Source organism: Papio anubis, chromosome 8 (genome assembly GCF_008728515.1).
Source record: "Papio anubis isolate 15944 chromosome 8, Panubis1.0, whole genome shotgun sequence".
Classification (NCBI taxonomy): Eukaryota; Metazoa; Chordata; class Mammalia; order Primates; family Cercopithecidae; genus Papio; species Papio anubis.
The window spans coordinates 4,881,769-4,894,655 of NC_044983.1; the positions used below are offsets into that span (position 1 = coordinate 4,881,769).

Genomic DNA, 12,887 nt, shown 5'->3' on the forward strand with positions numbered 1-12,887 from the left:
CTATCAAAAAACACAAAGTTTTCTTGGCTGCTCTCCGGCTGCTTCTCCTCAACATCCTCATCTTCAGTTCATGATGTTGTTCCTATTCCCTTCCTCCTCCATTCTTTTGAAATAGATTAGAGTGGTCATAGCCTTTTGTAAAGGGGAATGAACTTGCCAGACAGATGGAGAGAACAAACCACTTGACTGGGTACAAACCACATCCACTTCTATGTGGGTGGAAGATCCTGCAGCAAGGAGGATGAACAGCAGAAGGGAAGACCCCCAGATTCTCGCCAGCACAGAAACCCATGCTTAGTGTCCTTGGGCTGACCTGTTCTCCCTGGACTAGTAAAAAACACACCCCTGGCTGGAGATCTCAGAGGCTAGTGAGCCGTGTGATGTATGTGCTAGCATGCAGAGCAGTGGCACATGTGTACCCGGAAGACTACCGGTCACATGGTTCATTGCAATGCCCATCTCCGCCTTCTTAAGAATAATTGTATAAACTGCCCATAAAGGGAATTTCCCCAGCATGAGACAGGGCTGTCTAATTCTCAAGCAGTCCACCATGACCCAGCTTTCAGCACACACTTTTGTTTTGCAATGAACTTCTTTCATGCAGTGGAGTGAAGAGCCTAAGCAGGCTCCACCGACGACACTTTGAGGTTCTATAAACTTTCAACTTCCAGTGGAATTTCCAGTAGGTACCTGACATTAATGTCTCTATCACACAGCCTAATATTTGAATAAATACAAATTATGTGACTTTAGTGTTCTTCTGAAGTCAAAACGGAAACTCCTAGAAAGCACTCAGAGATTCAACTTCTTTGTTAAAAATGTGATGTAGCCATGGAATACTATGCAGCCATAAGAAAGAACAAGATCATGTCCTTTTCAGGGACATGGATGGAGCTGGAGGCCATTATCCTTATCAAACTAATCCAGGAACAGAAAACCAAATACCACGTTTTCTCACTTATAAGTGGGAGCTAAATGATGAGAACACATGGACACGTAGAGGGGAACAACACACACTGGAGACTGTCGGAGGGTGGAGGGTGGGAGGAGGGAGAGGATTAGGAAAAGTAACTAATGGATACTAGGCTTGGTAACTTGGTAACGATATAATTGGTACAATAACCCCCTATGTAACAAAACTTCATATCCTTTACATCTACCCTGGAACTTAAAATAAAAGTTTTTAAAAAAATATGATGTAGGTGAATAGGAAGGACTCATGTATTACAGTTAGACTGAATTGAGTGATTCTGTTTGGCACATGCCATAATTCTTTAAGTGAGCAAAATTATGACTATAATCCTTTTTAAGAGACAAGTCTTCCCAATTCTCTTCCTATCCCCAGTCATCATTGTTAAGGATCATATCAGACTAAAAATGTGTATATCATCCCTAAACGACAGTAGTTCTACCCAGATCACATTAATCAATAAAACTAATTCCACCTAACAGTAACAAGATGACTGCTCTCACCTGAATTTCCCTTGATATTATTTATATTTTTTAAAGTATTGAGCATGATATTTAAAATCTGTATTGCTTCCATGTAAAATGGAGCATGGATGTTGAACAAGTAAAATGTAACCTCATGAATATAGCTGAAACCATAAGACAACAACAAAATACCCTCACAGATGGATTGGTCTGACATTGTCCACAGTAATTCTATTTTATAAAGAAAGGGGGAAAGAGACACAACAAGAAATGCAAGACATTTGGAGTGTGCAGAAATTGTCTGATGAATTCAGTTAATTTCTTGTAAAAACGTGACCCTTCTTAGTTTGCCAAGGTCTCTCTTCTTTTTGTGAAGTGCCGATCATACTCTGCAATGCTCAACTATCCCAGCTGTATTATACATCAAAGTACACTACTTTCCTACCAAATAAAAGGCATAGTTTGAAATGTGGTGACTAAAATTGTTGATGGACTTTGAACATTCATAAGGCCCATCCTTTGAGATAAAAGTGAAGATCTCTAAGTTCAGTGGAATCCACCATTTTCACAGGAAGTGAAAATTTACTCAGAGCGCCGCCAGGCAAGATTTTAGGAACCACAGTTATGTAACTCATTATCAAAGAGGTGTAATTTTATAGAAAGGGAAATGATGAGAGTCCCCCACATCCTTTACAGGAATATCAACTTCAGGTAGAAGAAAATTACTCATTTGTTAGAGATCAATGAAAACACTTTCCGTTAAAAAAGAAGAGGAGGAAAAAGTATCTCTAAATAGAGGCATAGGCATTCTTCAGGCATCTTGAAAATGACTGCCTACGATTTATAATTAATTTCAAAGTTTTTTCATTCATTAGAGATCACTCTCCAAATAATTCAAATTTTAATCTAACATTCAGCCCTTTCTTATATAACACTAATGATATCAGAGTATACTAAACAGTAAAAGAAAAAAGTAATCCACTCGAACAGTATTTTTATATGAAAGAGCATAATTATCCCTGAAGTCTCCCCATAATATAAACATTATGGAGAAGGAGCTTGAACCTCTGCTTTGTTGTAAAACTATTTTTTTTAAAAAGGCAGATTAAACAGCATTGAATGATGAATACTGATAACAGAGGCACTGATAAGGAAGAAATTCTTCTGAATTAATTGCATTATTTCATAGTGTGGTATATTCTTCATGAAATCAGTGTGAGCTAATTTGTTTGTGAAGGATTAGTGAAAACATTATTAGATTTTGATCACTTTTATTGAAAGGAAGGTAGAGAGATGACAGATCGATAGACTCTATCTATATTTAAAATATATAATATATAATGTTTATATACAGATAAATGCATATAGTATACATCATGTATTACACATATGCAAATATATCCATTGCATTTTTACCATCTCAAAGTTAGAAGCCATATTTTACTATCTACTAACCAATGTGGCATTCCCTAAGTGAGATTATATGTATTATCTGCATCAGAATTACCTGGGATGGGCGTGGGTAGTAAATAAATAGATTTCTACCTCCATCCAAAATTCACTTATTGAGAATCATTTGGAAAAGAAGCCATGGAATCTGCATTGAATCAAGATTGAAACAAGTAATTCTTATGCACACAAAGTTTACATAGAGTATTCAAAAACTGCGTGTCATGCCCACCCTAACTTTGACAGCTATAATGATAACGGTGACAGGCATGTTCAGTACGGAAAGCAGAGGGTTGCTGCAACACTTTAGGAAAATGCTCAGTGCCTTGCAAAGTTGCTTTAATTCCATCAGGGTTCATGGTTTATAATTATCTGAATAATTCAGACAAAAAGTTGTAGTTATCATATCCACATCATATTAGTTTTTCTTGAATTTTATTGAGGTTGAAGCTCTCCAAAATATATTCAGCCAAAAAGTAAAAAATGAAAAGGACTGGAATCTGGCCGATATTTTATATAATTTAAAATACTGAGTGTCAACTTGATTGGATGGAAGGTTGTAAAGTATGGTTCCTGGGTGTGTCTATGAGGATGTTGCCAAAAGAGATTAACATTTGAGTCAGTGGACCGGGAGAGGCAGACCCTCCCTCAATGTGGGTGGGCACCAGCTGATCAACTGTCAGCGTGGCTAGAATAAAGCAGACTTGCTGAGTCTTCCAGTCTTCATCTTTCTCCTGTGCTGGATGCTTCTTGCCCTCGAACATCGGACTCTAAGTTCTTTATCTATTGGACTCTTGGACTTACACCAGTGGTTTTCTGGGGGCTCTTGGGCTTTTGGCCACAGGCTGAAGGCTGCACTGTTGGCTTCCTTGCTCCACATCTTTGCTGACAGCCTATTGTGGGATTCACCTTGTGATCCTGTGAGTTAGTAATACTTAATAAACTCCTCTTTATATATACATTTATCCTATTTGTTCTGTCCCTCTAGAGAATCCTAATACAGTGAAAAAAACTGGGAAGTGAGGCCAACAATCTGACTCCTTCATGTTTATGCTTTTCTTGATCTCATGTCTAGTACAATGATAGCATTTAAAACATAGTATTATATGCATTACTCTCCACTTTACAAAGGATGAGGCAAAATTACATTAAAATTATGAGCATCAAGTATCAAATTATGAGCATTAAGATAGAAGTATCAAAGGATCCAAGTATATTTGGGTGGAATGAAAATACTGAAATATTCCTTTCCCTTTTATAACTTTTACCAAGCTAAAACTAGTTCAGGATTCCAACCAATAAACTGCAAAATGTATCAGTAAAATAAAATATGTAAGTTATTTTTAACAAAAAAAAAAAAAAAAATATGCCTGCATGATCTTTTTTCTTTTCATTCCCCAAACAAATTTCAGATGGGGATAAACGTTGCCACCGTAGGTCAAAGTGACACTGACTCTAACTGAAGTTAATTTGTTAAAACGTTATTTCTCAGTGGAATGTTTACAACACATTAGAGTTGGTGGACGAGACAGGGTGCCTAATGGATGATGAAATCTCTCATCTCCATAGAACAAAGATATTTGAGGATAAATAAAGATTCTGCAACTTCCCTAAAGCACTGGTGGCATTTTCCTCTCCCAGAAAGTACTGGTTGATACAAATGGTTTAAAGAAAATTGCAGCTGAGCTCAGAAAAGAGAAGTGTTTCACACTCTGCATCCAAAGAGGTTGATCTGCTGCAGGGAAAAAACAAGGTGTGCATTATTTCCATAAAGCTCCCTATAATCAGTCAATTCCAACTGGCTCAATTATACAATGTCCTTCTATTCTTTTTCCTGTAAAGCGAATTTTAATTCTGTTACTTACCAACCTCAGTATCAAGGACTAAAGTCCATCCAAAATACAGACATACTGGTTAATCAAAGGTCACTTAAGGTCATTTTAAAGTCCTTAGGGAAAAGACTTACTTCCTTGCATTGAGGCATAAATACCTAAGTGCAATTATTTGATTTTTATACTGATCAGCTCTTCTGGAATGGACAACAAGTGTGCTAAGCACAATGATCATGTAATTGAAGGTCAGTGTAAAAGGGTTGAGTTCTTTGAGCATTAATTCATTTCAGTAGAGCTGAAACATCTATTTCTTCAGCTCAGGTTGCATATCCATGCTAGTACTACAGTAAAAAAAAAAAAATTCTGCCCCTGGTTGCTATCGTGGCTGTGCCACAGTGTCAACTTGGTTGGACTTGATGTTTACCGCTGCTGGTCTCTCAGTCCAAGTTCCCACTTTCCTATCCTAGGAGACAACAGGCTTGTAATATTCCCATACAACCCAAAGATACAAATACTGTAGACTGTGGAAGATCTCTGCCTTCACTCAAATATCTTCCTCTGATTTATTAGTTGATCAAATAAAACTTAAGTTAAAAAAAAACATACTTGACATTCACTATATGCAACTACGCATGCAACTTCTTAGTTATCTTACAGAGGGAAGTAAGCTCAACCAGAAGACATACAAAAGGCCAAAGGGAAAATGTAGCTTAAATTGCATGTATGCAAGTTGTAATGGCTTATTTTCACTATGAGCTCAGCAGAAAAATTACCAGAGGCACATTTAAAATTCAGCGGAATAGAGAGTATTTAATATGCCATTTGCATTGTGACAGCTTAGAAATGTCTACACTGGGTTTGCTGTATCGTCTGCTTATAAGCACGGACCAGCCACCGAGCCTTTGTTTATCTATTTCTTAAAGGAAGCAGAACCATTTTCTTGACATTTTCAAAGCTGTGTTGGTGTTTGCTTGACACAATAAACTGGAGAGTAAGGAAGCATTGCCCCCAGGAGGAGCTGCTTTTGCCTGTAGGAGCTTTAGCACTGTGGCTGTGGCAGTCTTCTTATCAAGCATGATTGGCCAGCTGAAAGCCAATATAAAAATAGCCATTCCCTCTCCTCCCTAGGCCTCTGCCAGTGAGATGCTTGAGACGTGGGGGAATTCTACCACCCTGCCCTACCCACCATTTGCTTCTCTGGACTTGTTTGATGAGACCTCATTGCCCTGCTATTCAAGTTCACAAAACCTGTCACTTCCGAAGAAAGCCTCCCTTTTGCTTACCTTTTCAAGGACTTAAAACCCCAAACGACATGAGTGCTCCAGAAGCACTGAATAGCTTTCTGCTGACCAGTTCTGATTTGAAGTCATAGTAATTAATAATAATATCCTGATAATGCAACAGGAAAAAGACATGACCTGCTCAGTAATTACAGAGATATTAACTTCATTTTAAGTGTTTGTTTGAGACAGAGTTTCGCTCTTGTTGCCCAGGCTGGAGAGCAATGGCAGGATCTCAGCCCACTGCAACCTCCACCTTGCAGGTTCAAAGGATTCTCCTGCCTCAACTTCCTGAATAGCTGGGATTACAGATATGCGCCACCACACCCAGCTAATTTCGAACTTTTTGTAGAGATGGGGTTTCACTATGTTGGTCAAGCTGGTCTCGAACTCCTTACCTCTGGTGATCCACCCACCTCGGCCTCCCCAAATGCTGAGATTACAGGCGTGAGCCACGGCATCCGGCCCATTTTTTTTTTATTGCTGGATGGGGATTAGGGGTTTCCTGTGAAAGTATCTTCTTCACAGGAGTGTCCTGGCTTCATCAGGAGGAAGTGTATGGGGTGCGGCTCTGCCATACAGGAATTTGACCAGCAAATTAAAGGTCTTAGCATCCTTCTTGGTGACATGAGTCTTTAATAAGGTAACTCATCTAAAACCATGCAGGTATGGGAGGGTACACCCCGCTCGCGGTGGAGTTCCAGGGTTTCTCTGGAAACCCAGCAGTGCGTGCTCACATCTCTGCTGGGTGGGTAAGGGAATGTTTGAATTACTTCCTTTCAGGAATGTTCCACCTTTCTCTTTTGGGCTTCTCAAAATGAGGCTGCTCTGGGCTAGTAGTGTTGTGTGTGCTCTCCTTTAGGACACTTTCTGGGTAAGTAATTGTATGCAAATACCTGCATTCTCGTGGCTGCACATATGCAAGAAACAACTGAGAAGCAAACTTTGTCCAAACAGCCAGTAGATCAGCCCCAGGTAAAGGGGCAGATCCGAGCCAGCGCACACAGAATTAATATTCCTGTTTACTAGATGAAAATGCTTACAGCCTTACTCCTTTTCCCCTGATCCCTGAACAAAAGGCATTTAAAGAGAAACGCACATTTGGGACTCAACCTTTATGATGCCATTAATAATCAAGAAGAAAAAGGAAATCACCAGTGAATTTTCGATACCCCCAACGCTTTATTGAAGAGTACAGCACCATCAGCTGAAGCTGATACTCGGGTACCCACAGTAACGGGTTTCAGTGACCTCAACTGCGACCGCCTCCAGCCTCACGACTCCGCAAACAGGTCACGAATTATGCCCCACGCATCAAAAACTCTGCGCCTGCCTTCGCCACAGCGGGTGCCGCCACCTGGGCGCGCGCAGCGCAGCTGCCCACGGCAGTGGCCGGGAGCCCTCCCGCCAGAGCGCTCCTCCTCGGGAAAGCCCTGCTGCGCGCAAGCGCCTCCGGTCGGCCCTGGAGCGCGCTGCCGAGCCCCGGGGCCCAGCGCCGACGCCCCCGGGGGAGACCCGACCTTGGTCACCCCGGCTTTGCTAGGCAAGGGGAACGCGACCCCGCCCCAATAGCCAGAGCGCACAAAAGGCGACTCCGGCGCTGGCGTCACCGGCCCCCTTCCTGCCTGCAGCCCCTTCCCAGGCCGCTACAGGAGCTCGCACTTGACCCCGCAAGCGCGGAGGAGACACGGCCCTTGGTCCCTGTGGGGTTAATGAAGGAGTTCCACGGTCCCACCGCCGGGTGGGCCAGACAATAGCGCAGTGATAGCTGCGTCCGAGCGTCCTGGACCCCCATCGCGCGCACACACTTGGCGCACAGCACCGCTCCAGCTCCATGCACGCCAGGGGCCTGGGACCCTGGGCTCCACTTCTCGGCTTCTGCAGCCAGGTTCTGGGGCCTGCAGCGCCCAAGAGGAGCTCTCTTCCACGGGACTGCCCCGCAGGGCCCGAGGCACCCAGGACTTTGCACCCCCTGCCCTGTTCACCCCAGAAGCAGCCAGAGCAGCCCCCGCCCACTACCTGCCCCTCCACACCCTCCCTCTCGCCTCCGCCTCAGCCTCATCCTAGCGCTGCAGCCCACCCGCGTGGGGGCGGAATCCGCCCGGCACACACGTGTGCGGATTATTAAGCAGCCGAGCTAGGGCCGCCGCCGTCTCCACGCAGCAACCTCTGTTAATTGCGGGGGAAGGGAGCCCGGAGCGCGCGGAACTCGGGGGAACCGAGAGTGAGCTCAGAGGCTGAGTTGCCTGCTTGAAAAGAAGGAAGCCCCGGGCCCAGATAGGCTTGGAGTGCAGGGGAAAGGGCGGGAAGTTTTGCGGAGTTGCATGGCAGGTGTTTCCTCTCTACGCAGGGGCTTGACTGGAAAAAGCCAGGTCCTGTCCCTTGGGCTCCTGCCCTCTCCCCGCTGCGACACACACGCCCCTGCACACCTCACAGGGCACAACCCTCTTTGCCCTAGACTTTAGCTGCCTCGCCTTCCAATTCCCAGCCAGTCCAGTGCTGACCAGAGGCCGCTGCCAGCCGGGCCCTGCTCAGCCGGCGGTGCCTCCGCAGCCAGCAATGTCAGCGGCAGTGGCCAAGGCATCCGGACCGAGCCGGGCGGGTGGGCAGAGGGTCGGCGTCTGCAGGAAGCTCCCCAATCCCAAGCGACCACAAGCTTGGGTGACTAAGACCCATCGTTTGCGCTCCCCGGGATCTCGGGGCGCATTCCCGCAGACACCCCCTTGTGAGGGTGGATGAGGGTGAGGAGGAGCTGGTGCTAAGCGGTCAGCTCTCACCGAGCCCTGGACGGCCCGTGGAGACAAGCGCAGGGAGGGGAAGCCCAGCAGGCACGTCTCTCCCCCGCTCTCCAGGCAGATCTGGAGTTTCCTAATGAACCAGATACAGTCCTCCTTCGCCCTGCCAATCACTCTTCCATCTGGACCACTGGAGGAAAAGGAAATGGGTGGAAAAGAAGATGGAAGAATCTAGAGAGGAAGGGGAAATTTTATGTAGGGAAAAAAGCAAGTGACCATTAAAAAAAAATCCTAAGATTGGACTCCATCCTTTAAAAATGAAACGAAAGGAAACCCCTGTGTAGATACACATCTTCCCGGGAATATCTGTCCAAGTGCAGACTATAGAGAAAGCATCTAAGGAGGCTAAAAATGAGGACAGGGGCAGGTATTTCCAATGTGAAAATCAATCAATATTCTCTTTCTCTCTCTCTGTTTCTGTCTCTCTCCCTCTCTCGCCCTCTCTCAAAAGAGAGCTTATTTTCTTTCCCGGAGAATAGACAAGTGCACAAGCTATTGCCAGCCTTGAGGTCACAGCCTGTAGGCTACTTAGGATAAAACATTCCCCAACTCATTCAGGGAGAAAACCAAGTTCACAGAACCCCAAGCCCCAGAAAGCACCCAGAGAAACTCCTTCCCCTGACCAGGGTGGAAAGAGGATACCCCTGCGCCCACAGTGAATGCATCTGACTTGGAAGCCGGTCCAGAACTCCTAGCCTGTTTCACGCCCCTTGCCAACACCTTACAACTTGCAAGGAGCGAAGTCCGGGGGAGAGGAAAGCGGGGGCCACCTTCCAGAGGCAGCTACTCCTCGCTGGCTGAGGACGTTGGAGAGGGAAGGAGGAGAGGAGGAATGGGGTGTATGGGTGCGAGGAGGCCGGGCCAGCGGAGAGCTTTGCCTGTTGGTACCAAAACCCCGTAGAGAGCCCGAACTTTCCAGGCCGGCTTCACCCGGGCCGCTTTTCCAGGCGCGTCGGGTCCGGGAGAAAGTCCTGGGAACTGCCCCTTAGCCACCCCGACCCGTGGAGTCCACGTCTCGGAGGAGGCAACACCGCCCCGCCGGAGCACAGTTCCAGCCCAACTCGTCTTGGGTTCCTTTCTCCCTGACACCCTGTACCGCCGAGAAAAAGAGATACCTCCTTTGAGCCCAGGAGAGGGGGAAGGAATGGCGGGGTGGGGCGGGGGCCCAGGAGGGCTGGGGAGAGCGCGATGGAAGCTCCCTCCCGGGCATCGCGTTCCCCGAGCATCGGCGATGGAGCAGCGCCGGGCAGAGGCGGCCACTCCGTACCCTGCGGTCCTCAAAACGCACACTCGCGTCCGCACACGGGGCCTCCGAGGACTCGACCGCCTCCCCGGCCAGGAGCAAGCCGTCTTACCCTTCGCTGCAGTGAGGAGCCTCGCGCACAGCACCAGCAGCCCGAGAAGCAGGAGCAGCGACTGGAATCTCCTCCACGCAGTCATGTCTGCAGATACTCCACACGCACGCGACACCGATGGTTCCTCCGAGGAAGGCAGGGCTATGAGCGGAGCCAAATAATCACCCGAGGGCAAGGCAAGCCGGAGAGAGAGCCCGGTCCCGAGACCCGCCGCGCATCCGACGCCTCCTGCAGGTCTAGGCGCCCGGCTCGCTTCCCTCTCATAGCATCGGGTCCCGAGCCACTGCAGGGCTGAGCTGCTCCGAGCGCGGAGACCCGGGCTGGCGGGGCCGGGGCCGGGGACGAGCGCCGGCCGAGCCGGGCAGGAAGGCACCAAGGCGGCGAGGCTGCGGGAGGGGGCGAGGCGGGGAGAGGAGCGCGCGCAGCCAGGAGAGACCTGGAGAGGAGGCAGCTGGAGAGAGAGCCAGCGAGTGGGAGATGCGGGGAGGGGGGCGCGGGGGGAGGAGAGAGCCAGTCTAGAGAGAAAAGGCGGAGAGCGCAGAAGACGGGCTGCTAGTGGCACAAGGAGCCGCTGCCGTGGAGGCTGGACTCAACCATCCCTACCCACAGAGAGGGGACCGAGGCTGGGCACGGCGCAGCCCCAGACAGAGCCCAGCCTCGGGGCTTCGGGCTGCCAGCACCGTGCTGCGCTTCATTCGGCCTCAGCGCAGCAGCGCGCAGGCTGGAGAAGGAAGACTTGTTGGGCGCTCGGGTGGGGGAAGCCCACGCCGCACACCGGGGAGGAGCAATGCAATCCGGCAACTCCAGCAAACTGGAGGGTTTCTGCAGGGGCAGAGGCCGGCCTCCATTCTTTGATCTCCCTTCCTTGCTGACCAGAGAGCAGCCCCCTGCCTAACTTAGATCAGAAATGCAGGTGGAAAGGGCACAAGCTTCAACTCCAAGGGAGGAATACACACACACACACGCACGCACATATATGTATGTATATATTCCTATTCCTATGTATATATATAAGATGGACTATTTGCAAGGAGTTACACATATTTACAAATTTCCTGACTTCGGATTGTGTTAGCCTTAGCCATGCCCAAACTTCAGCTTCAGATAAAATGTGACATGAAGAAGTCTCTAGAATTAATATTATGGTCTGGTTATGAGAGCCGGCATGTTGGCACAGCTTCTGATGAAACTATATATAAAATTCTGTGGGTTGGGAAGGGGCCTTAAAAGAGAAAAGACAGGTTCTCCCTGATTCTGCAAAAGGAGGAAGCCCGCAGAGAGAACAGTGCTCTAGAATAGCAGTACTTGATACAGTAAACTGGATTTCACCCAGCTCCTCAAATAGAGGAGGCATTCCTGCAGTTCCTGGGGAACGTGTAAGGCGACACATTTTAGGAAGAAGGTGGTCAGTTAATAGAAACACCATCAGTGAGTGCTGGTTTCCATAGAAGGACATTTAAAGGATTCAACATCCTTGACCAAAAAGGTTTAGCGCTTTTAGAGGACAGAACATGGAAATCCCATGCCCTAGTAAGAGAGAACCAGCCTCCAGGCCTGGAACCATTAGAGTACAGCAACCATCTACCTGCGGTATCCCCACAGCACCGGATGCCTGTGGTGGGAGGGAGAGCCCACCGCCTCATTCCACCTGCACTTCCTCTCAGCCTTTGAGATTAAATAGGTTGACAGTTTGATAATGGTTTATATGCCTCCTTTAATTTTCTTAGATTGCCTCTGCCCCTGTGATCCAGGCTACTCCAGAAAGGCATAGTGGATCCAGGAAGGACTGAAACCTTGGCATGGAAACACCAAAGCCTGACTTTCTTAGTCTCCCTGCAGCCTCAGGTGCAGGTGGCCACAACTGGGGCCACCTCCACAACCCTTTTCTCCTCGCAGAGATACGCGCTTTAAATATGGGGCGGGGGGGAATGCATGGTCTTGGAGTTTCAGTCCTGCACATGACTTGAATTTTCCTCAGTGCAGAGTCCCGTCTTGCCTCGTTTATCCCTGGAGGGACACTCAGAAGACAGAACGCTTCAGCCACAGGGGAATTCCCTGAGTTCTATTCTTTAGGCTGAACTGGGCCTGTGGGGCAGACCGTCGCCCCCTCTGGGAGTTTAAATCAGACCCCAGATAGTATCTGTGAGTCAGCAAGTGAACAAAAACGCTTTCCAAGACCCATTAAGTGCTCCAATAGTTCATTTGAAGCGCCTCATCAGGAAAAACGGATCTCTTTTCAGGAGCTGAAGAGCTGACTTCTCCTTGAGAAACGGTGCCCTGTCTCTATGCTGCCATTCCTAATGACTCGTGTCACCAAGAAGGATTTCTGCCATTAAAAAACGTTTCCAACATCTAACCATCCTAGGCTAGCGCTCATAGATGATTTTCACTTGATTAGGATCCCAATCAGCAACAGTGAGTGTCACCTGAGAGATGGAACGCCTTTCCACATAACTGTGACAGGCTCCAGGCTGAACTTCCCTTTTCCTGTGTTCTGTTGAAAAACGTCCCATGCCACCTCCTTTCCTCAGAGATCAAAGAATCTATTTGATACAAAGCCTTGAGAAATAATGGTCCAGATAACCAATAACCACTCTTTTTTTTTTTTTTTGCTGTTATTTATATGGGGTATATTCTTTGGCTCGAACATATATTAGAGAGTTACAATGATTCATACCAAATTGTTTCTTGATCATAAATATGAGAAGAGTAGGAAACGGCTGTCAAATAAAATAAGCTGGT

At 47.2% G+C, this 12,887-nt stretch overlaps 1 protein-coding gene across 2 annotated transcripts in view; it reads right to left on the bottom strand.

The window, feature by feature from the left end:
* The window catches only part of CSMD1 (CUB and Sushi multiple domains 1), a 2,034,404-nt gene extending 2,023,269 nt beyond the window's left edge, over positions 1–11,135 (bottom strand). For both annotated transcript variants that reach the window (XM_031669914.1, XM_031669913.1), the window contains exon 1: positions 10,146–11,135. In XM_031669914.1, the coding sequence (XP_031525774.1) occupies positions 10,146–10,230 (85 nt within the window). In that variant the 5' untranslated portion in view covers positions 10,231–11,135. The remainder of the gene's footprint in view (positions 1–10,145) is intronic.
* Positions 11,136–12,887: the final 1,752 nt, after the last annotated feature.